At 46.8% G+C, this 22435-nt stretch overlaps 1 protein-coding gene across 1 annotated transcript in view; it reads right to left on the minus strand.

The window, feature by feature from the left end:
- Positions 1-3721: 3721 nt before the first annotated feature.
- Positions 3722-22435, minus strand: part of LOC144123983 (uncharacterized) — a 76988-nt gene continuing 58274 nt past the window's right edge. The window contains exons 5-9 of the mRNA XM_077656678.1: positions 19162-19263; positions 17081-17136; positions 5796-6018; positions 5099-5215; positions 3722-3775 (exon numbers count right to left, since the gene is read on the minus strand). Of these exons, the coding sequence (XP_077512804.1) occupies positions 5103-5215; positions 5796-6018; positions 17081-17136; positions 19162-19263 (494 nt within the window). The 3' untranslated portion in view covers positions 3722-3775; positions 5099-5102. The remainder of the gene's footprint in view (positions 3776-5098; positions 5216-5795; positions 6019-17080; positions 17137-19161; positions 19264-22435) is intronic.

The following is a 22435-nucleotide window of genomic DNA, read 5'->3' on the forward strand; positions in this document are numbered from 1 at the left end:
GGACACAACGAAGAAGTGCCGACTTCCAAATGAAATTTCATTATACGCACAATCATTTCCGCCTGGGGGCTGCCATGTTAGAGATGTGCCATATACAAATAGTTAGTGGTCCGGTCATGAATACCATACTGAAAGAAAACGCGTCAATCAAGGACATAAGAAAGATGCACATAGGTGCTAACTGAAATTTTGTTTCATAACAAGATCTGTAAATAGGCAGTAGGAAGAAGTGGAAAAATGTGGATTGCTGCGTGGTCAATGGGAAGCAGTGTGATCACGTCACAAATTATAAAGATTATAAATAAGGGCATAAAACTGAAGCAAAAAGTACTAAAACCGAAAATATAAAGGGCTGTGACAGGTAAAAATTTAAAGGACGTAAAAACAATAAAACACGTGCCCAAACACCGGATAAAAGTTAAAATCGTAGAGGCACAAAAAGAGAAAAAAATAACGATAAAAAAGGCAAAAAAAGGAATGGAGGGGGCGGGCAGGGGGTTCAAGGCCATTAGAGAAACAGGAGACCATTAAAACACCCAACCATGATTGGGCATGTGGAAAAGGAATTAAGCATTTTCCATGCCACCCAGGAATCCTAACTCCTTCCTAGAAAGCTAGAGGGAAGGTGTGCTTATACATTAATCATTGGCACACTGTATCTCGACTGCTAGGTCAATTGCTTCTATGATTTCCCGGGACAGCCTATTTCGTCCTCTGTCTAAGGTGACACAACGATTAAAGTCGAGAGTGCAGTTATTTTCGTGGATGTCGTTCTTAATTTTGCATTTCTTGCAATGCATGGCCAGATGCCCGGAGATCACTACATTGCTGACATTGTTTTCATGTTCTTTACATATTCTTTAAGTCTGACTAGACTGCTTTTAAACCCACCATAGCTTACGCTGAGCTCTCCGCTTTGCTACTGCACAAGCCAGCAAGAGGAGCTAAGATACCTCCCCAGGTGCATCGCAGCTCTCCTCTTTGCCCGTGAAAACAGTCTACAGCCGAATCCCTTCCTATTATCCCTTTTATTTTATTGCCAGTACCAGACACTACCCTCTAGAGTGCACTGTGCACCTGTAAAGCATGGAAAGGAGGTCGTAGCAAATACTTGTCAGCTTAAAGACTGCAGCGCGGCAAAAACGAGCACAAACGACGAAATTGAGAGGACAGGCTCTGACCACCAACACATTTATTCAGAGAAAAGAGTAGCTTTATTAAGCGGCGGGCATTTAGACCACCATTGCCAGATTTGCAAAGAGTGTGAACCATTCTACTGAAGCACGGTTATCAAAGCATGGGCGAGGACTGAAATCTAAAGGTTCATTATTGATGCACAGCTGATTGCGAAAGCAGCAGACCAAAGCGTCAGCACTCCTTCAGTTTTACTTTCAGACAAAGAGTTAAGTTTTTTTAACGATTGTAATGTCGTCTCTACTTTAGTATTCTTCTTTACAACTTTTTATCTTTGACTCCGCCATGCATTGAGTAACTTTTTTTTTCATTGTGCAAATATGCCCATCTCCATAAGAGTGTTACAGGTACATATGCAGGCCGGTTCTGGCTATAAATGCCAACAAGGCCCGGTGGCCTTGTTTACACAACTTTTGCATCGCGTTTTGTATTGTTCTGCGATGGGCATTTGGAATACTGCTTTCTTCGACTTCTGACTAAGTTTGTTTTGTTTTGAGTCTTTTTGTTCAATTCAGTTGCTTCTTGTTCCTTAGATGTCTATAGCCATTGTCTTATCTTTGCTTCTGATGTCGTTTGGTTCTTCCTGGTTTTGTTCTAGCTTTCCCTTTGGCTCAGGGGTGACGTGTCGCCTCGCAGTGCTTCTTGGTGTTCTGTGCAATGATGTGAATTTTTTGTAAAATAGTTTTCCCAAGCTTGCATCGCAGCGTTAGAGGCCGGACGCAGGACTGAGTCGGAGTAAGCGGTCTAGGTGGTGCAGACGGCATGTGGAGTTGATAGTAGAGAACCATGACGCTAAAAGCTACGCTGTTGTGTCGCCTGTAGCTGGGAGTGGCGTTCACAAATGCCTACTGCCTCTTAATCGCAATGGCAGACTCTCCTGCGTGTGAGATGTGTTGGTGCGACGAAACAATAGAACACCTTCTTCAGCGTGAGCGTGCACTCCTGGCTGCAACACTCCGCAGTTTAGATCCTCAGCCCCTTACTGAAGCCAAGATTCTGGGTCCTTGGAGTAAGCCTTCATCGCAGAGGACAGCTTTGAAGGCACTTTTAGAGTTCTTGAAGGACTCAGGACTGAGTGCAAGATTGTGAACAATCAGTGTGTGTCCTGTGAACCTTGCAAGTAACGGCCAATGGACATGTATAAAAGTGATCATATCCCTTTGTTCTCTCCCTTTTCTATCTCTCCCTCCGTTCCCATCCCACGTGTAGGGTAGCATACCGAGCGCTAACTAGTTAACCTCCTTGCCTTTCCGTCTTTCTCTCTTTCCCAAGCTTGCTGTTTTAACAGGTCACGTGGGTCTTGGATGGCATTAAAAAAGCTGCACTCTTCTCTGCATAAATGTGTTCGTAGTCAGCGCATGTCATGTCCGCTTCTTCGTTTGTCCTCATTTATGTGCACTGCATTGCTTAACCAAGATCACAGACCAACAAGCACGAACAACCACTTATCAGCTATTGTGTATGATGAAAACTCCACATGTAAAAAGATCCTTGCACAAGTAGACAAAGCAGGGGCAAGCCTTCCCAGTAAAAAAAACAAAAAAAAAATACTAGAAACAAACCTGACGTATAATAGGACCTTGTTGTCTTGTAATCTTCTGTAGTTTGAAGTATTGTGTTGTTGTTTGTTGTGTTGTTGTTTTTGTGTTGTTGTTTGTCGTGTTGTAGTTTGTCGTGTTGTTGTTTGTCGTGTTGTTGTTTGTCGTGTTGTTGCTTGTCGTATTGTTGCTTGTCGTATTGTTGCTTGCCGAGCTGGGTAGTTTGTAGTAGTGTCATTTGCAGCAGTATGTAGCCCACAAAATCCTGTTGCACACTGTCTCTCACCCTCCTATCACCTTGCAGTCAGTGCTGTTATGCCATGCATATTAAAACGATAGCATTTAGGTTGTTCTCACAAAACAATTTCGGTTTCTCTGTCACAAAATTCCTCAGGCGGTCGAAAGAAGTCACATGACACTGCGACATCATCCCAACCTCATGTCCACTGTGCGTTGTGAGCTACCTTCCCCCATGATACATGGCAATGAAAGTAATTCAAATAAAAGCAATGCAATTCGCACTTTAACCTATCATGGGGCTACACATGAGCCTTAATGGAAGCTCAGGAAGATCAACCTGGTTCCCGCAAGCCGCACTGGTGGCTGAGCCACCTACCTAGGCACTGGCGCACTGCTCAACCACTGCACCACTGTGCCAGCAGTGGTGCGACGACTCCCCACAACCTATGAATTCGATTGAGAGGGCTGTGACGTCATCAACACCTTGTGACCACCAGTCTCGACTTATCATAGAGCGCTGCCAAATTTGAAGATCTGAGGACCACTAAAACTTCCAAACTCTAAACCTAAATGCTTTTGCATTTTCTTCTATACCAATGTGATAAAGAAGGCCCTTAAATTTATGGGGAACTTTTCTCTTTGTGCACTGTGCTGCAGCAGACATATGGTTTAGTAAAACATGCAAAAGGCAGCCTCAGAACTGCCTTAGCACCGAAAGGACAACACGCATGGACGGAGCTACTTAGCATTCGATGATTTATTTCATGATGATGGTTACGCTGCGTTGAATTCATCTTGTGAGCCTGCATATGACATAAGATTTGATAAGTAAATTCAGTTGCTGGGTACACACAATAACTATTGCTACAACACATGTACTAGTGCTAATAAAGTCAAACCACATTATAACGAGCACAGATATAGTGAGCTGACCAATAAAACGAAGACCACAGGAGAGCATCCAGGTCATCAAAACAGCCCACATCACCAGCCCATACGACAAAGGTGCAAGTGAAATGCTGGCCCGCCTATTTCTTTAGCAAGGAATACAGATTCGTCACATATTGCCAACCCTTAAGCGCTTCATGCCTTACTCGAAACACCGTGCACCAAAGGAACGACCATCCGGCATCGTCTACAAAAAAAAACCCTGTGCTGACTCTCCTGCCTGCTACATCGGCAAAACAGAGAATTTTCCTCAAAGGCTTCATCGGCATAGCAACCATTTTTGGCGCTATGACTGAGAGCAAAGTGCAAAACACTTTTTGAAACGTAAATCACCAGCATATGTGCCTGATCTGCACTACATCACAAAGCTTGCCCCTCGCTTCCCCATGGTGAGGCACTGTTCACACAAAAACTCATCTCACAGGGCAGTCGCCCCTCTCTGGGGACGGATTGGTCTTTTGGGGACATAGACACTGATTCAAGTGACTCGCACGATGAACCCCCAAACATAGTTTGCAAGTAGGTTAAAAAGCAACACGTCCCTTCTTCCAAATCCAGTCAGTCCTGAAGGAGCAGAAACGTCGGTTGCTCAAAAAAAAAATCACTTGAGCTGCTCCAGAAATCAATACTGCGAGTGTTTCGAAGCCCAAAATACCTTTCCATGTTGCATTATTTAAAGCACACACAAATGAACATGCTTGCATACCCCCAGGCAAAACATTACATGCCAACAAGATGCATACTTAAATTCACCCTAATGGTTTCTAAAATGTGTTTAGGAACACCCCCGCCACCCCGTATCTTGGCATTCACTCCTTTCTGCCTCGCATGTAAGCAATAAAAAGGGGTATGCGGTGCACAGGTCTTCAAAAAGATGGCTACAACCAATTAAGATTGGGTTGTATAGTAAAAGTTGGCTAAAAGTAGCCGCAGTATATCCAGCTCCAATATTAAGTGCGTAAAGAAAAGGTGTTGGACGAGGTATGCATAGGCATAGATGCTTGAGGAACCCCACAGAGCACTCCAAGGACATAATAAAGGTTGGAAACTGCCAAAACCAGACAACACGAGAGGAAACCAGGACAGAGCACCTGTTGTTCCTGACGAGAACAACTGGGGCTCTGGAGGCGAGGGGGTTCTGCAGAAGCCAGTTGGAGAACCCCTGGTATGAACCGTACCTCATTAGCGCCGCAGATCAGCACACTTTTGTGCCAAGTATCGCACAAGCTGCTTGTGGCGTTTTCCAAGCTCCTCCTCGGGGCACCCTTTCTCCTTGAAGAAGTGAGCAAAGGCAGCTAAACAAAAAAAATAAACCAAGTAAATGACAAACCTCAATGCTGAAGACACATTCCGGACTATGTGCATAATATTTATGGCAGCATTTAGCCTCTTTCTATATTTAGTAACAGTAGTGGCTGCATCACAAGAGAAAATGAACAGGTTTATATTTCGCACTTAGACTGACCAGAAATGTATGTGAAACAAAAGTGCAAAGCAGAGTACCTGTGATAAATTTGTTACACTCTAATAGGCTACAAAATTGAGCTTTAATATATAATGTTATGTACACCAGTGAACAAATGAAAAGCGAACACAATATCATGTAAATTTTAACTAATAGAAAAATTTTATAGACCAGGTGAAATAACAATTCCACGCATCACTTTATACCACAGAAGTAGGAATAAAGTGCACTATTATCTCATCAATTTTGATTGAAATCTTATCGTTTCGCTGCTCGGGTCTCAGCACTCCTGTTTGTCATTGACACACATTGTACTTTTGTGCTGCATGTTTTATGTCTAGAATGTTCATCATCCTACAGCTGCAGAACAAAAACAAAGATAACCATAACAGACTGCTGCATCTACTCACAGGACATTCCTACCAACTTCATAGCTGAAAGAGGCGGATGCACCATCGTCTTGCCCTTTGCAATATCTTTATTGCTCTGCTTCCCAACGACGCTGCGTTTTGGAAGCACCTCTACACCCCACAAAGCAACAGCGTGGCGCTTGCAAAATGCAGCGTCTGGGGTCTGCATCATCAGTGCCGCCCACACGTCTGCACTCAGGTGGATACCATTCCCGAGCTGCACCTGCAAATGGTTCAAATGACACCAAAAAATGAAAAGGGCAAAATAAACATTTGGTCAAACACTACTGGTACTTAGTTGTTGGATGTAATTTTTGAGAAGCCACAAGTACTGTTGAATGCCATACAATATCCAAAATTACAGACTTAGATTGCTCGTATAGCTTCATTTAAAATACTCAACAATACAGATTACATTCACCTTGCTAATTCTCTTGAGGGAGTTCAAACGAGGCCAGATGATTAAAATGCTTGAGTTATTCGCACGTTAAAATTTTTTTTAAATCATAGTTTGATCTCCCTTACCTCAATCTGTCATCACACTATCTATCAAAAATATGATTCCACATTTCGTCAGGAAGCATAAGTTTGAGCACTAGCTACACGTATATCATACTGGATTACAAAAACAATTCAAACCTTCATGCCCCCACATCAATACCACCACATTTTCAAATGTAATTCCTTATGAAGTGTTCGCTACGCACTTTGCTCAATTACTGCTGCCCCCACCCGCAGGCAAAATCAAGGCAGCTAAGCAAGGCTCTTAAATTTATAAAAAGCATTACTACAACTGCTCTTCACGCTTCCATACATACGCAAGCACCCTATACAGAACATAACTCCCCTTGCCTCCACGCCCTCAACCTACACCAGAAGGGACAAGTCATCCACATGCCGAACTCACCAACTAGAAAGTGGTCACACTCCCATGCCTCAAATGCACCTATCTCATCTATATGCATATCCCACCCTCAGCAGCAATTTTTATTCACTTACCCTATGGCCACCACTCACAAAGCATGCCCTGATATGCTTGGGTATCGGGACCGAGGTCTTCACCGCATGACGATGAACTCTGCAGACGACGGAGGGAAGCCTTCAGGAGGGTTGGTGAACTTGAAGGTTTATTTACATATTTACAACAGAAGCAGGGAGACCAAAAGTCAGAGATGAAGTGCCGTGAAACCAGCCAAATTGCGGCTTAAATACAGTGGATATTCCCTAGGCACCTAGCTAGGGAAACCGGTGGCAGATCAAGCGTCCAATGGGCAGACACGCTCTTCATAGTCTCCGCCCTAACCTCGTGACCGCTCCGCCCTCACAAACACGTGCACAGGCGATAAGGAATCCTGGCGCCTTGAGGTCCTGGAATGCTGTTTCCGACGGGTTGACCAGGTGCATAAGGTCGTTGGCTTTGCAGGCGGTGATCCCCTCCGTGGAAAGATGCGTCCTGACTGTCCCAGTGAATTCCAGAGGGTAAGATGAATCAGCCGTGTCCGCCCAAGTTTTGTCTGGCCGCGCAGGTGCAAGCGAGCGAGGCGGGTCCGGCGCCTTTGTTCGGGTCTTTCTGCCGGTCCACGTGAGGACGCAGTTCGGGAGAAATGCCGCATTCCATACTCCGGACGAAGGTATGAGAGGCCTTTCGTCACAGCTCACCGTCGCCAGGAGCCGTTCCTAATCCTCTGCTCAGGACGACAGCACCTTTGGTCAAACATAGTTCGATGGCGCCTGCCGGGCTCGTCTGTTCCCGCTGTCGGGGCCTCCGATCACAACAATCCGTCCGCCGCCAAGAAGACGCCACGAAGTGGTTGCAGCTGGTCGGTGCACCACGAATGGGCGTCAGCGTCCCAGTCGGCCTCGTAGTAGTCAGTCCACTTGACCTGCACAGCTGGCAAGGGTCCTCAACGGAGCATTAGCGATCAGATCTGAGTTCAGCCCCTACCTCCGGCTAGGCCGCACGCGGCCAGCCTCAGAACATTGCCAGGTCTTTAATACGGAGCAATATGGCTGCAAATTTTGGATGACTTAACCCTCGCCAACAGCTCACGCCCGGAAGTCTGCTGAACCAAAACTAGTTCCTTTGTTTTTCCTTTTTTCGCAAAAGACATGCGTCTGAAATTTGGTAAGAAACCATTTTTTTTCGGCAATGAGGTAGGTACGGAGAAGCAACAAAAAAACAAAACAAAACCAAAAATGATACGTTAGCTTTTCTCAAGCATTAGGGCATTTTACGCCAGATTATGCAGGAAAGCTACGACTGAGACCGTCGGCATTCCCGTTTTCCCGCCCTTTTCGGTAGCGGATCTCAAAGTTGTGCTCTTGAAGCGCTAGACTCCAGCGCAAGAATCTGCCATTCTTTGGCGACATATTTCTAAGCCGGGTTAAGGGACAGTGATCAGTTTCTATGGTGAATCTCGAACCTGCCAGGTAGTACCTCGGTCTCTGGGTGGCCCAGACCAAACAAGCACATTTTTTCTCAGATGCGCTGTAAGCCTGCTCCCTTGCGGTCAATTTTCGGCTCACAAACAAAACGGGATGCTCTGCTCCGAGATCGTCGTGCTGGCTTAACACTGCTCCCATGCCCCTGTCGCTAGCATCGCACTGAAGGATGAAGGGGCGGTCATACACGGGGGCTCTTAGCACAGGTTGCCCCATTAATGCCGCCTTTAAGGTCCTAAACGAGCTCTCCTTAGCATCGTCCCAAATCACCCGAACTGGCTCTGCCTTTCTTAGACTGTCCGTCAGCGGACTAGCGATTTCCGAGTAGCTGGGGATATAGTTCTGATAATATCCGGTTAGACCTAGAAATGCTCGGATATCGGTCTTAGTCACAGGTCGGCGGTACTCCTGAATGGCTTGCACCTTTGCGTCCAGCGGCCTTCGGGCTCTCCCTCCGATAGCATGCCCTAAGTATTCTACCTCAGCTTTTCCAATCTGGCACTTCTCAGCCCTGATCATGAGGCCGGAGTTCTGCACCCGGGTCAATACTTCCCGCAAATGACGCAAATGTTCCTCCCAGCTGTGCGAGAAAACCGCTATGTCGTCGAGGTAAGGAAGCGCAAAGTCTTCCGTCCCCCTGAGAACACGATCTATTAAGCGGGAAAAGCAAAAGGGGGCGTTTTTTAGCCCAAAGCTCATCACGAGCGGTCGGAAGGTACCCATGGGTGAGATAAACGACGCGTAACGGCTCGCTCTTTCTGCCAGGGGCACTTGCCAGTATCCCCGCGTTAAGTCAAGGGTTGACACATAGGTAGCCCGGCCAACCGTCTCGGCTCTTTCCTCCAAATTAGGAACTGGGTACAGCTGGTCGCGTGTTATAGCATTTAGCCGGCGGTAATGAATGCAAGGTCTCGGGTCCTTGCCAGGCACCTGCACCAGCATGAGGGGAGAGGTATATTCACTGTCTGAAGGAACTATAATCCCCATCTCTAGCATCCGTTCTATTTCAAAAGCTAAAATTTCCTTCTGCCGCGGAGAGACTCGGTAGGGCCTAGAGCGAATCGCTTCGTCCGATGTCAGCTCAATGTCGTGTTCTATGAGATCCGTTCTCCGTGGCTGGTCAGAAAAAACAGCCTGGAACTCACCCAGCAGTCGCTGCAGGTTTCCCCGTTTCTCTGCACTCACGCTCTCCTCCGCCCGAATCCTCTCGAGCAGGTTTTTGAAGGGTTGTGATTCGTTCTCACCCCCTGGAAACACAAATTCGGTTTCCACTTCTTCTGGTACAATTAGTGCAAGGTGGACAATGGCTTCGCCTTCCCGGTAAGGTTTCATGAGATTCGAGTGCTAAACTCTCGTTTCCTTTCTCTGGCCTGCCATCCTAACCACATAGTTAACGTCGGATAGCTTTTCAACTACTTCGGCAGGCCCTTCCCACTGAACAGCGAGTTTGTTTGCCCGTGAAGTAGCTAAAATCAACACTTTGTCACCTACAGCAAACGTATGCTGGCACGCAGTTCGGTCATAGTACCGCTTTGCTATTTGCTGAGCGGAATTTATGTTGTTCGCTACCATCTCCTGACACGAGTGAAGCCGATCAAGCAAGCTCAGCACATACTCCACCAAGGTAGGGTCGTCGCCGGTTCCCTCCCAGGCCTCTCTTAACATCCGAAGGGGGGATCTCAGCGATCGCCCGTACACCAGCTCCGCCGGACTGAAGCCCGTGGCCTCATGCGGCACCGAGCGGAGCGCGAACATCGTTGCTGGCAGGCAAGCTTCCCAGTCCTTATGATGCTCATAGCACATAGCTCTTAGCACGCGCTTCAAAACCGAATGCCACGCTTCGACGCTGTTACTCTGAGGGTGTCTGTCCGAGCTATGAACTATGCGTATTCCACATTTTTCCAGGAATGTAGTAGTCAGTGCGCTCGTGAAGACGCTTCATTGATCGATTTGTAACTCAGCCGGAAAGCCAACGCGTGAAAATGTCGACAACAACCCGTCAACAATGCCCACCGAGTTCACCTCCTTGAGCGGAACTGCCTCGGGGAACTTGGTCGCCGGACAGATCATAGTTAGTGTGTAGCGGTAGCCCGACTGAGTCACTGGTAGAGGACCGACTACGTCCACCACCAAACGACGGAAGGGTTCGCTAATCACGTGCACTAGCTTCATCGGAGCATTCCTCAAATCCCCTGGCTTTCCGACACGCTGACAGGTTTCGCAGGACTTTACAAACTGCTCGACATCCCTGAAGCAGCCAGGCCAATGAAACTCCTGTAGAAGCCTAGCTTTAGTTTTCTTCACTCCAAGATGGCAAGACCAACCCCCCCCCCCCCCCCCCCGCCCCATGGCACAATTTAAGGATGCCTGCGCGGTATTTCTGCGGCACCACGAGCTGATCAAATTGGACCCCCTTTGAGTCCTTGTAATATCGATACAAGAGCCCGAAACTGTTACGGATCGTAATGTTTTTTGTTGCTACACTTTCTTCACTTGTCCGGCTGGATAAATCTTGAAGTGTAACGTCTGCCGCCTGCTCGGCTGCAATCATGTCTCTATCGACTTTAGCCAGATCCAAAAAGGGTTCCAGGCGTGGCTGCACGACATTTGACCCGACCCCCACTGAGTCGCCCTGCGGCTGAGAGACTGGTTCCTTGCACTCGGCGTCGCATCTGTTCCTGTCGCGAGCCTTTCCGCTCGTCTCAGAAGAATCGCCTCCTGGGTTTGCCCCTGCCTGACCCGTCGTGGGAGAGCCTTCGTTCTTCCTACGATTTACTTCAGCTGCAATCTCGCGAGCCTTCGCACGAGTGAGCGCCTGGACGGTTCGATCGCCGAAACTACGACCCTCTTCCTGGAGCATCTGCTCCGACCGATTTGAAAAGAGGTACGGAAATTTTTCCGGCAGATTCCGTGATACCGCTGCCTCCGTTTCCAGAACGCCAAACGGGCCCTCTATTCTAACTCGTGCGATCGGCAAGCATGCGCTATTCTCTTCGGCCACCTGCCTAATCCATGCACATTCCCCAGTAAAATCAGCTGCGTTCACGTACGTGGGTTGGATTACATCCATGGTGGCCGCGGAGTCCCCCAGAACCCGGCACGGTTTTCCATTAACCTGCATGTCTTTCAGGTATGGCTCTAGCAGGCGCATGTTCTCATCGCCCGCCTCCACCAAGGAGAGAACGATTTCCTGCTTCCTGTAAGCGCGGGCGAAGTGACCGGGCTCGTGACAACGGAAACACACTGGTTTCTTTTTGGTTTCAAAAGCCTTATCCCTCTCTTTTTCGGTCGCCCCCTTTGTGGGGTTGCTTGATTCTGCTTTGTGGCCCTCGTTCCGCTCCCAGTTGCGGCTTGCTGCCCCTCCTGTCTGGATCCGTGGAAATTTTTTTCTACTTTGGGGCTTACGGGGGCACGCGCACTCTCTGCTACGCGCTTGGCATGGAACTCTTCGGCCAGCTCTGCTGCACTTTCTAGGGTTTTATTTCCCGGCCTGTCCTGCACGCACACGCGCATGTCTTCCCTCAAAGAGCCAAAAAACTGCTCCAGGCAGATCACCTCTATTATTTTATCGTGAGTTCCGTAAGCCTGTTCTCCCTTTAGCCATTCCTTCATGTCTGCCTTAAGGTTATACGCAAAATCCGGAAATGACTGGTTAGGCTGTTTTCTGGCTTCCCTGAAGCGGCGCCGAAAGGCCTCGGCGGACTGGCGATACTTTTTTAGGAGTGCTGCCTTTACTTTAGTATAGTCTGCCGCCTCTTCTTTTGCCAGATGAGCGAGTACTTGGGCCGCCTCACATGGAAGAAGGGTCAGAAGTTTCTGCGGCCAAGACTCGGTCGGGAACTCGCAACTTTCACATGCCCATTCAAAGTTCACGAGAAAGCGCCCTTTGTTTTCTCCAAGTTTTTACGGTTGTAAGAGGTCCTTTATTTTTATTTTTGATGCTGCCTGGCTTGCCACTGTGTTCGGCACCTCTAGCCTAGTGCGTTCTGCCTGTGCAGCCTGAGCTATCTTTAGATCGAGCCGTTTTTTCTCGGTCTCTCTTTCATGCTCTTCGCGCTTCCTCTCGTGCTCTTCGCGCTTCCTTTCGTGCTCCCTTTCCTTCTCCAACTGCTCCTTAATTAGCTCCCAACATTCTACTATCTCCTCTTCGTCCACACCGAAATCCTCAATTGCCCTAATCAATTCAGGTTTTCTACGGATCGACCCACAATCAATGCCCAATTCCCCGCATACGAGAACTACGACTGGTTTGCGCAGCTTCTTCCAGTCCATGACTATTTAAGCAACGGCAAGTCTCTACTCACGTGGTCAGATGAGCCCCGGCTGCCTCTTATACAAACCTTCGATTACCTAGGCTAACAAATTTCCAAAGTTATAAAACCTGGCAATGCTCCAAGAGAAAGACCGCGCACTTACCATACCAGAGTCAGGACCAGGCGCAGACCATCCCACCGCTGCCAACCAGTTGATATGCTTGGGTATCGGGACCGAGGTCTTCACCGCATGACGATGAACTCTGCAGACGACGGAGGGAAGCCTTCAGGAGGGTTGGTGAACTTGAAGGTTTATATACATATTTACAACAGAAGCAGGGAGACCAAAAGTCAGAGATGAAGTGCCGTGAAACCAGCCAAATTGCGGCTTAAATACAGTGGATATTCCCTAGGCACCTAACTAGGGAAACCGGTGGCTGATCAAGCGTCCAATGGGCAGACATGCTCTTCATAGTCTCCGCCCTAACCTCTTGACCGCTCCGCCCTCACAAACGCGTGCACAGGCGATAAGGAATCCTGGCGCCTTGAGGTCCTGGAATGCTGTTTCCGACGGGTTGACCAGGTGCATTAGGTCGTTGGCTTTGCAGGCGGTGATCCCCTCCGTGGAAAGATGCGTGCTGACAGTACCAGTGAATTCCAGAGGGTAAGATAAATCAGCCGTGTCCGCCCACGCTTAGTCTGGCCGCGCAGGTGCAAGCGAGCGAGGCGGGTCCGGCGCCTTTGTTCGGGTCTTTCTGCCGGTCCACGTGAGGGCGCAGTTCGGGAGAAATGCCGCATTCCATACTCCGGACGAAGGGATGAGAGGCCTTTCGTCACAGCTCACCGTCACCAGGAGCCGTTCCTAATCCTCTTCTCAGGACGACAGCACCTTTGGTCAAACATAGTTCGATGGCGCCTGCCGGGCTCGTCTGTTCCCGCTGTAGGGGCCTCCGATCACAACAGCCCCTACATACTCCTCCCCCCCTACCACTCACACCATAGAAGCCCCCAAAAAGTAACAGAGGCCAACACATACTCGCCGTACACCCAAACCCACACTCAAAGTCTCTCTGTACACTTCATACTACTAATAGATTGGTTGCAGATGCCACATTCACGCCACTGGCTTGCCTGTACTAATCTGCACCGAGTGCTGGGTTACCACAGAACTTACAGCCCACAGGGCAGTACAAACAAAAGTGACATACAGAGCCCTGAACTATCAACCTTTAATCAAAGTAAGACAAAGGAAGAAACATCGCACACCGATTGTGCAGGTTCATGGTTTATAGGGTTTTAACGTCCCAAACCGATTTAGGCTATGAGGAACGCTGTAGTGGACAACTCCAGGAAATTTTGACCATTTTGGGTTTTTCAATGCGCACTGACATTGCACAGTACACAAGTCTCTAGTATTTCACCTGCATCAACATGCAACAGTTGCAACTGGGATCAAATCGAATCCTTTCGGGTCAGCAGCCGAGCATGATAAGCACTAAGCCACCACAACGACTCAATTGTGCATGTAACAAAGCATCTCATGAGCAAGGAAAGATGCTGTGCACACAAAATTTACAAGGCAAAACGGATAACAAGACTGCAACAAAAAGGCCTCATGATTGCAAGAAAAACCTGTAAAAAAAACAAAAGCTAAGTTCTTTTACGTGAACAGCCAGTGAAGGTTTGCAAGAAGATTGACTGGCTTTTGAAATAAGGTATACACTTATAGAAGCTCATACTAATGTTGCCATCGATATTTAAAGAACACAGAAGTATATTTAAAACAAGGAAGATCTTTTAAAAGTTGCACAGTGCAATGCTAGATGCAAGGACTGGGAGTTCGAAAGGGACGATTAGTGCCCTTCAAGTGCTTGGCTTATGGTTTATGGGGGTTTAGCGTTCCAAGGTGACTCAGGCTATGAGAGACCCCATTGTGAAGGGCTCCGGAAATTTCGACTACCTGGTGTTCTTTAACGTGCACTGACATCGCACAGTACATGGGCCTTCAAACCACCAGTTCAATACCATAACATACTGTGCGTGCAAGGTGAGCAATCAAAACAATGTTCCTTGTTTTAAGAATACTGTGCTGCCAAAGCATCGCGTGCAACATGAGCACTTCAAAGCGTATCATATCTAAAAGGCAAGTCAATCTTGCTTTAGCAGAGCTTTACCGGCTCTTCAGGCAAATAATTTAGCTTTTTTTACAGGTGCCTATTGGAATCATGAGGCCTTTTTGCAATCTTCATTGTTTTGCTAGCCTGCAACACTGTTGCTAGCCTGTTTTACTGTTTTGCTAGCCTGCACATGCACTGTCCTTTGCTTATCAGGTGCCCTGTGACATGCACAATTTACATGATTTGTTCCTCTGCATTACCTTGATTAAAGTTCAGTCATCAGTTCAGTGCTGTGTATGTAACTTCCTTCATCCTGTCTTGTGCCCTGTCAGATCTTCATATGGATTCGTACCAACTAGCCCACCTTGCCATTCACCATTCTACAGTACCATGCAGGAATATGGTCAACTGATTTTTCGGACTCTGTAAGAACTTCCTAAAATGTCCGAAAAATCAAATTTCACTGAAAAAAATCACTGATTGCCAATATGCCGTAGAAAGCAGTCACTTGTTTTCTGCACATTCTCAACGTCCTCACGACCAAATTTTGCCTCGTGTCATGTGCACAGATGACGGGTGGTGACAGCTTTCACAAGCTTGAGGTCGGTTCGATTCGCCTGCACTCCCTGCACCAGTTTTGTAAAGTTCCGCGGCGGTGCCGCGAGCGTGCCACGCCAGTTCCAGCAGTTCAAGTGAAGCTTGGCACTGGCTGCTTCCGAAATGAATGGTCGAGTGCAGGCCTGGTCGTTCGCTAGCCTTGGTGACGCCACCAAATTGCAGCCAGCAGCGTGGTGCCCATATCAACGGCCGCCAACATCGCGAACCGCACATTGCAGTGAAGTGTTGCCCTGAATCAGCCTCGATGCATCCTCGCAGCAGCAAAACGCACGTGTGTTGTTTTACTGAACACGACTGAGGTGTGCGCGCGTCGACTTTCATGTTAAGCGATTGTTGCAACAACGTGCATCATGCTGCATGCACGTGTTTACTTTTTAGTTAACATAACCGGCCTCGAGTACTAATTTAACTTTATTAGCACAAAGAAAAGATGCCAGCAACGGGTACGTCAAGAGAAGCAAGGTGCCGGCATGGGCCGCCATCCGCACCTCCGTCGCCACCTTCTCGTGTGGCCAATCACGTTCCATAAGAGTCGGCGGGCCCATGTGAGGCACTGTTCACATCGATGAGGGGAATAATTTGAGTATCTCCGCCATTTACCACAAAGCGCTAGCAGTCGTCTGCTTCCGTGGGGGTTGCGGCTGCACCATTTTGGCACAGACCTCTGAAGAGGTGCATAGTTTTCCTGAACTTTCCTGAGCTAGACCTGCAGGTCTGCACTTTTTTGAAACAAATGGCGTCGTGCAGACAGTGCCATCTTGTTGCACCGCTGAAATGAATGGCGAAGTGCAGCACCGTGAGAAGTAGTTCACGTAGTGCAGGCGAATCGAACTGACCTTTGGCCTGGCTGTGCTGCCTGTCGTGGGCATGTCGCTGACAAACACACAGGTAGAAACAGTCTAGCCATGAAAGCAAACATGCCACTGCTCAAACTGCGTGGCACCCACAGTACAAAGCCCCGGAACAAGTACGAAAAGATGGTGAAATGATAAAAACCAACAAACAGCCAAAGCAAGCGCACAATCGGATTTGGCCATCATAATTAGACCTAGTGATTAGAGCCAAAATCAGAACCATATCCAATGATATGCACTCTGCAGTGGTTTGCATATAATGACAGGAGTCTTGCCTGTCATTGAAACTAAGTTGTTTACAGCTTTATGAAGAAAAGTCAGGTTTGCGGTGTTTTTCCGTGGATGCACTGACCTCGCTTTGAAATGCACCATCGTTTTCTTCCGAACTCGCAGCCACCGTGAAGCTATACGCTTCCCATTAGCTTTCCTGCTACCTCTTCCCGCATTCGGAACGAAAAGCTAGGCACACATGAGTTCCACAAACTCTGACTACTGTTCAAGTTTGTGCGACGGGCGACGTTCAGCACTATGAATTCAAAAACATGCTGGCACAATGTGCTGACTCGCAGAATTTCAGTCTCACAATTTATAAGACTCCCTTTAAGTTTTAATTTCATTTTATTTGATCAAGTTCTCAGTCTCTCCTGCAGTTTGAATTAATGAGGTTTTGCTGTACAAATTGTATGGCAGCTTGGGCATTGGCAGAGAGTACGAAAGGTCCGAAAATTGGGCAGTCAGTTGTGGTGCATCCGAAATTTCAGGTGCTCTTATATATTGGCTTTATGGTCCGTGTCCTGGTGCTGCGAAACAGTGCAACTAATCAAGCATGTCTGAAAAATCATGAGTCCGAGCTTTTGGTCAACTGTACTACATGCACCAAAATTCGTGCTTAGCTGATTAACCCCCTCTCCTGCTATATCCAACAAATGCTCGGGGGCTGACCTATGTTTATTATACTTATACATGGGAGTATGTGGCAAACAGCAAATGTGCACACTAACCTGACCATCTTCACCCGGGGTACCGAAGCCACTTCCCACCACAGGTACTCCAAGAGCTGAGGAAAAGAGTGGTTGATTCAAATAATGCTTTATACCAGGTATTTTACAGCAACCAAACAAGCAAACAGTACAAGCCCCATACATGACAGTCAAAAACAGTCCTCTCATGGCCGCTCCTCCGTATTATGCTTACCTGTGTTGCTTTTATAATGTCAGCAATTTATAACTCTGAGCGCCAATTCTGAATGGTTTACGACAAGATTTCTTGTTCCTTAACAAGATCCGTTCTTAATATGTACCCTACCTTGGTACCTTTCCATGCGATTACACGGCTAAAACTGCTATTCACCTTCCTTTGTTGAAGCGATACACTAGCTTTAAAACAGGGTACATTTGAGTGCTCCTTTTTCCTGCCTCCTTTCTAAATCTAGGCAACATCTCACCATTGTCACTAGCCCACACCCTGCCTCACAGCTCAAAAATTCTACAGTGCACTAAGTGCACTATGTTAAGTCTCATTCAGGATCTTGTTTTCACATTATTTTTGCATCTGTATGAAAAGATTTCATAACTCTCTGAATATTCCCACCAGCAAATCTAAGTTTTCTCTTGCTACTTCTAGCATGCATATGCCACAGCTTCCTCCCAAGTTCCTTGCAACCTTTGTATTCAGAATACTTAACAGTACACAATACATCATTTCTGACGTAAAATTAGTTCCTGATTTAGCATCTTTGCAGACCTTTCTGACCACATCGTCATGGTTAATAGTTGTCAGTGCCAAGCTTTTCACAACTTATGCGGTCAGACGCGCTTAAAACTGCCATAGTTACATAGAATACCCATTTACTGAGAGGTGCACTCAAGGCTATTCTAAGCTTATCTCTTTTTCAAATCAAAAGCGTTGGAGTTGGCACTGTGTACCTTGGCTTGTGGCTGTCAGATTCTGATGCTGTACAATGTTTTGAGATTTGAAACGTCCTTCTTTCATTGTTGCATCAATGCAAAAACATGTTTTCTTTGCAGGATTTAATATTCACAATTTGGCACTAAATTTAGAAAAAAATTGTATTTATCACTCCTTACAGCTGCCTTTTGAAGCATTATTTACCAGCATAGAGCCATGACTAAGGCCCCTAAATTTCTGCAGTAGAAAATTAAAAATTCTGCTGAGAACAAAGAATTTTGATTTTCTGCGGGAGGCATCAAATAATGCTGCAGAATACATGCTACAGTGCGAGTTGTTTTCAAGCTTTTCATGGCAGCTATAGTCACCTTTGTCATGAGGCTTGAGAGCAGCTTTTTGCCAGTCTTGGAGCAAAGGACTATGCGCAAGTGCAGAAAAGGCGGCTATGGATGAAGAAAGAAGGTAGTGCGGGTCGCTGCGAAAGAGAAGGCACTAAGAGAGTTGAGCAGAGTAGGAGAAGAAAGGGCAAACAGGTGCCGGACTGGGCCGCTTTCAAAACCGAGTATCGGCAGCAAGGCAGTGATGTCCACTGCTGCCACATCAGCGGCGGCTACATGTCTTAAATGTATTGCAGGCTTCACTTCCCTCTATTGTGGCATGCGAATATTAAGAATCGCCTCTTTAGTAGCATGCCATCTGCATTTTTTGGGGTCTCTCGGCTATGGTTGGCCAGCCGTGACATCACAAGGTCATGTGACCTAAAATGTAACGGGCGGACGCGAGTAGGAACCATTAAAGGCTATTGCCTTAAGAAGATAAATCAGTGATTTTTTTTATCATACTGCCATTCCCTGATCTACTGTCAAAGCAATAGCACTAAAAAGAGAATGCGGCTGCTAACAAATTCTGCAAAAAATGCATGTCTGATTTTTCATGGAACCGCAACAAATCAGGGGCCTTAGCCCTGACTGTAAAACCCTTAAATATAGAGTCTGTGTCATGTACTGAAATATGGGGCTCATGTATGTCCCGCAAGTGAGCTGTTTATTGATTCAGGAACGAAATGAAAAGTATGTGTTGTCTTGCATGCAGCTTTTTCAGGAGCAGCAGGCAACGCTGGCAGAACTGCAAGGCGTACAACTTGAACTGGCTGATGACGGTCGCTGTGACTCACCAGGGTACAGCGCCAAATACCTGACATACAGGCTGCTCGCCGTGAAAGTCGGCAAAATTGTCTGCACGGAACAAGTTGTCGTTAGAGGCGAGTTTTCATTACCTGCGAGCAAAGAGCAATGCAATCATGTCACAATGCTGACACAAAGATTGATCACCTGGCTTGTTTGTAAAAGGCCCTTGATTTAAATTCTACTGCCACCGCAAAAAAGAATTGGGGCTACATTAGAAAAACGCATTCCGTTTAGTTAAAATATCAGCAGTCATGCAAGCTATGCATAACCAGGAAATAAAAGAGGCATGTGTAAAGGTTTCAGAAGAGGCCTACAGACTGCACAGTAATCATGCTCCTTTGCACGAAAAGTTCAAATAGTAATCAGAAACGTACAAGCTGACATAATTTTTGCACTGCTCACTGCATGTTTACTTGAGGAATGAAAACTTGTTATAAAACCTAACGAACAGCACACTGGCAACCTTTGATTTGCTAATGACAGTGCTCAGTAAGTAATTCAGGGGACGTACTGCAGTGCGCAACAGAGGGCGTGAACATGTCAAGGACAATGGTACGACTGAAAGCGATGAAAAAACACTGAATTAAAGGGAAAGAGAGTTTAAAGTGAGTAGTGAGGTATCAGAAGTAGAAAATACATCTGTCTTGGTTAAGTAGCAACTGCTCACCAGGCACACAAGAAGGAAGCCACCATGGAAGTTATATAGGGCACTTGAAAGACCCCTCAAGTAAAACCGCACCTTACTAATATTCCTCAGATGAAGCCGAGATGAAGAGGAGGAAATGGTAGAGAACAGATAACTGACAGTCCCTTAGCATAACGAACAGGATTCCAAGAGAAGACAAACACAGCAGGGTGAAACAGAGTCAAAGAAGCAGGTGACATGGGGAAATTCGCAAGCCGCAGCTGAGCTGATAATTGTAAGGAATGAAAGAAGCTGCTCAATGAATCAGCATGTTGTAATTATTTGTTTCACAGTCACATGCAGTGCCAAACAGTGCGGTGATGGAAAAGGAAGGGCTCAGAAAGTGCCTGGAGACCCTTGAGAATGCAGGTGTCACCGTATGCTCTCTGACCACAGGTGACACTCCAGGGTTCTGTACATTGCTAAGGCATGAAAAGGCAATGTGCCATGTTTTGCTAATACCCCTGTCACATGGGCACTTTCAACTGGCCAGTGAGCTCAGACGCGATGACCACATGGCAGTGACGAAGCTGCGAAGAAACCAGCAAGCCATGCTGGGTGTGGAATATTGCAGTCGCAAAGTCGATGATCGCCAGTGTCATCTTTGAAGCAGCTTGTCTGCTTGGCATAGCTGGTGGGATGATGCATTGGAGGCCCTGTAGGAAGTCAATCAGTTCTCGCCCAGAGCCTGCCACCAAGATTGTCAATAGCCACTGAGCTGTAAAAAATTGTGCCGCTGCCACACGACAAGCTCGAGCACTGCTGGAAGATTCCATTTTCCCCCACAAAGCTGCTGTGGCACCACTGTCACCACCAATATTTGTTGGCTTGCAAACAATCAGCCTGGAAATTTTTTTACCTTGAAAAGGCTGAAACTGATATGTTTAACATTACAGCAAAAATTTTCTCCAAAAATGAGTACTGCTTTCAGTGAGCTGTAGTAGTATTTATGCAATTTAGAGCAAGCCAATTTGGATGTTTTTATATGCCTGGAAACAATGACCTTATGTTAGCTGCAGTTTTGTGGGTGCCCAATTTTTTTCTCTGCAAAATAAGCTGTATTTTTTTAACTGCAGTAAAATTTTACCGCTTTTACTACTATGAATTCATTCATTTGAGCCTGGCTGTGGTTTCCCGCCACTGCTCAAAGGCATTTCAAATCTCGCCACAGTTCTCCGCTCCTCTGTTCATTCAATGGCCATTACAGCTGCCCATGTAGCAGTGTCCAATAGGCCTTTGAGTTGATAGACCATCAGTTAAGGGGGTTTCAAAATGGCACTCTGACCGAGATATGCATAAGTTCTGATGCTGTGCTGCTTCTGCAGGCAAATATTTTTCTCAGCAATTACAGTGCCTTGCTTGTTATTGTTGTCTATTTTCAGACAGACGTCCCGGTGTCAGGCGTTTCTGCCGGGTGGAGAAGCCAGGCATCAAGAATTGGTCTGATGTATGGCATATTGCTAAAGGTAATTGTTAGTGCGAGGGGCCTTGGATATGATTTGCCAGCAGGGTAATTTTATCTTTGTTCTAGGCCTCAAGAAAAAGCTCCAGGCATGCAGCCACACACACATAATTCTTGAGGGATGAATTGTGAGCATTATTGACCCTCTACTGGGTGGCTGCTATGGGCCGCGGAGATGGGGACCTCATGGTCAGCATGTGGAACAGTTTGCTGAACCATGTCTGCAACAAGCACAACGGCCATGAGGGATCCTACCAAAAATGCATACATGGCCCTCTTGAAAAACGCCAGTGGATGAAGCGAAGTAAGTGCTGGTGCTGAATGCTGTTACTTTAATACTTATTAAATGTTGAATTTTAGGCTACGGTAATGATATTAAAGCAGCGCTTGATCAAATACTTTTTCTTCCAGGCTCAAAGGCCTTCCAAGAGTTACAGAAAATTGTGAGCTCCCCTTTGTTGCTGCTTGACATCCATAAGCTGTCTCCTGACGTGCAAACGTTTTCGTTAGAGTCGTTCCACAGCCTGCTTATACAGTTCGCTCCCAAGGCAAATGCCTTCTCAGAGGAAGGGATGCAAGCAATGTACAATTGACCTGTGGCATGCAAGCAGGTGAGATGACCATTTCTCTTCATTCAGGACTCATCTGACTGTGATGCACTACAACGAGAACTCTACGAAAGTGCAAGCGGAGACAGCTGACGGTGAACATTGGTGGAAGGTGAAAACATTCAAGGCGAGAAAGGGGTACTTCACTGTCTGTCCGGTAAAAGAGGAGACAACATACAGTAAGCAAACAATTGTTATAACTCGGGTAGCAGAATTTCACCGCCGCCACAAGTTGTTATAGGCCGGGTAGCATGGCCGGCTGTTGTGAGGCAAGGTAGCGTGGTTGGGCCGGAGAAGGGATGAGGAAGAATGGAAGCTGACATTTGGGAACGACAAAAACAAACAGGTTTACTGAAAGGAAACTTATTTACATATTTTTATGAAAGAAAGAATAAACAATCAAGAATTAAGAGTTCATAGCGTCGAGCGGCTGGATGAGCCTTATCGCCAAGGCCCAGAGCCTTTGTTCCTACTCAGGATTCTCGTTAAATACACTAAGGCTTCGC

Source organism: Amblyomma americanum, chromosome 1, assembly GCF_052857255.1.
Source record: "Amblyomma americanum isolate KBUSLIRL-KWMA chromosome 1, ASM5285725v1, whole genome shotgun sequence".
In the NCBI taxonomy this organism is placed as follows: Eukaryota; Metazoa; Arthropoda; class Arachnida; order Ixodida; family Ixodidae; genus Amblyomma; species Amblyomma americanum.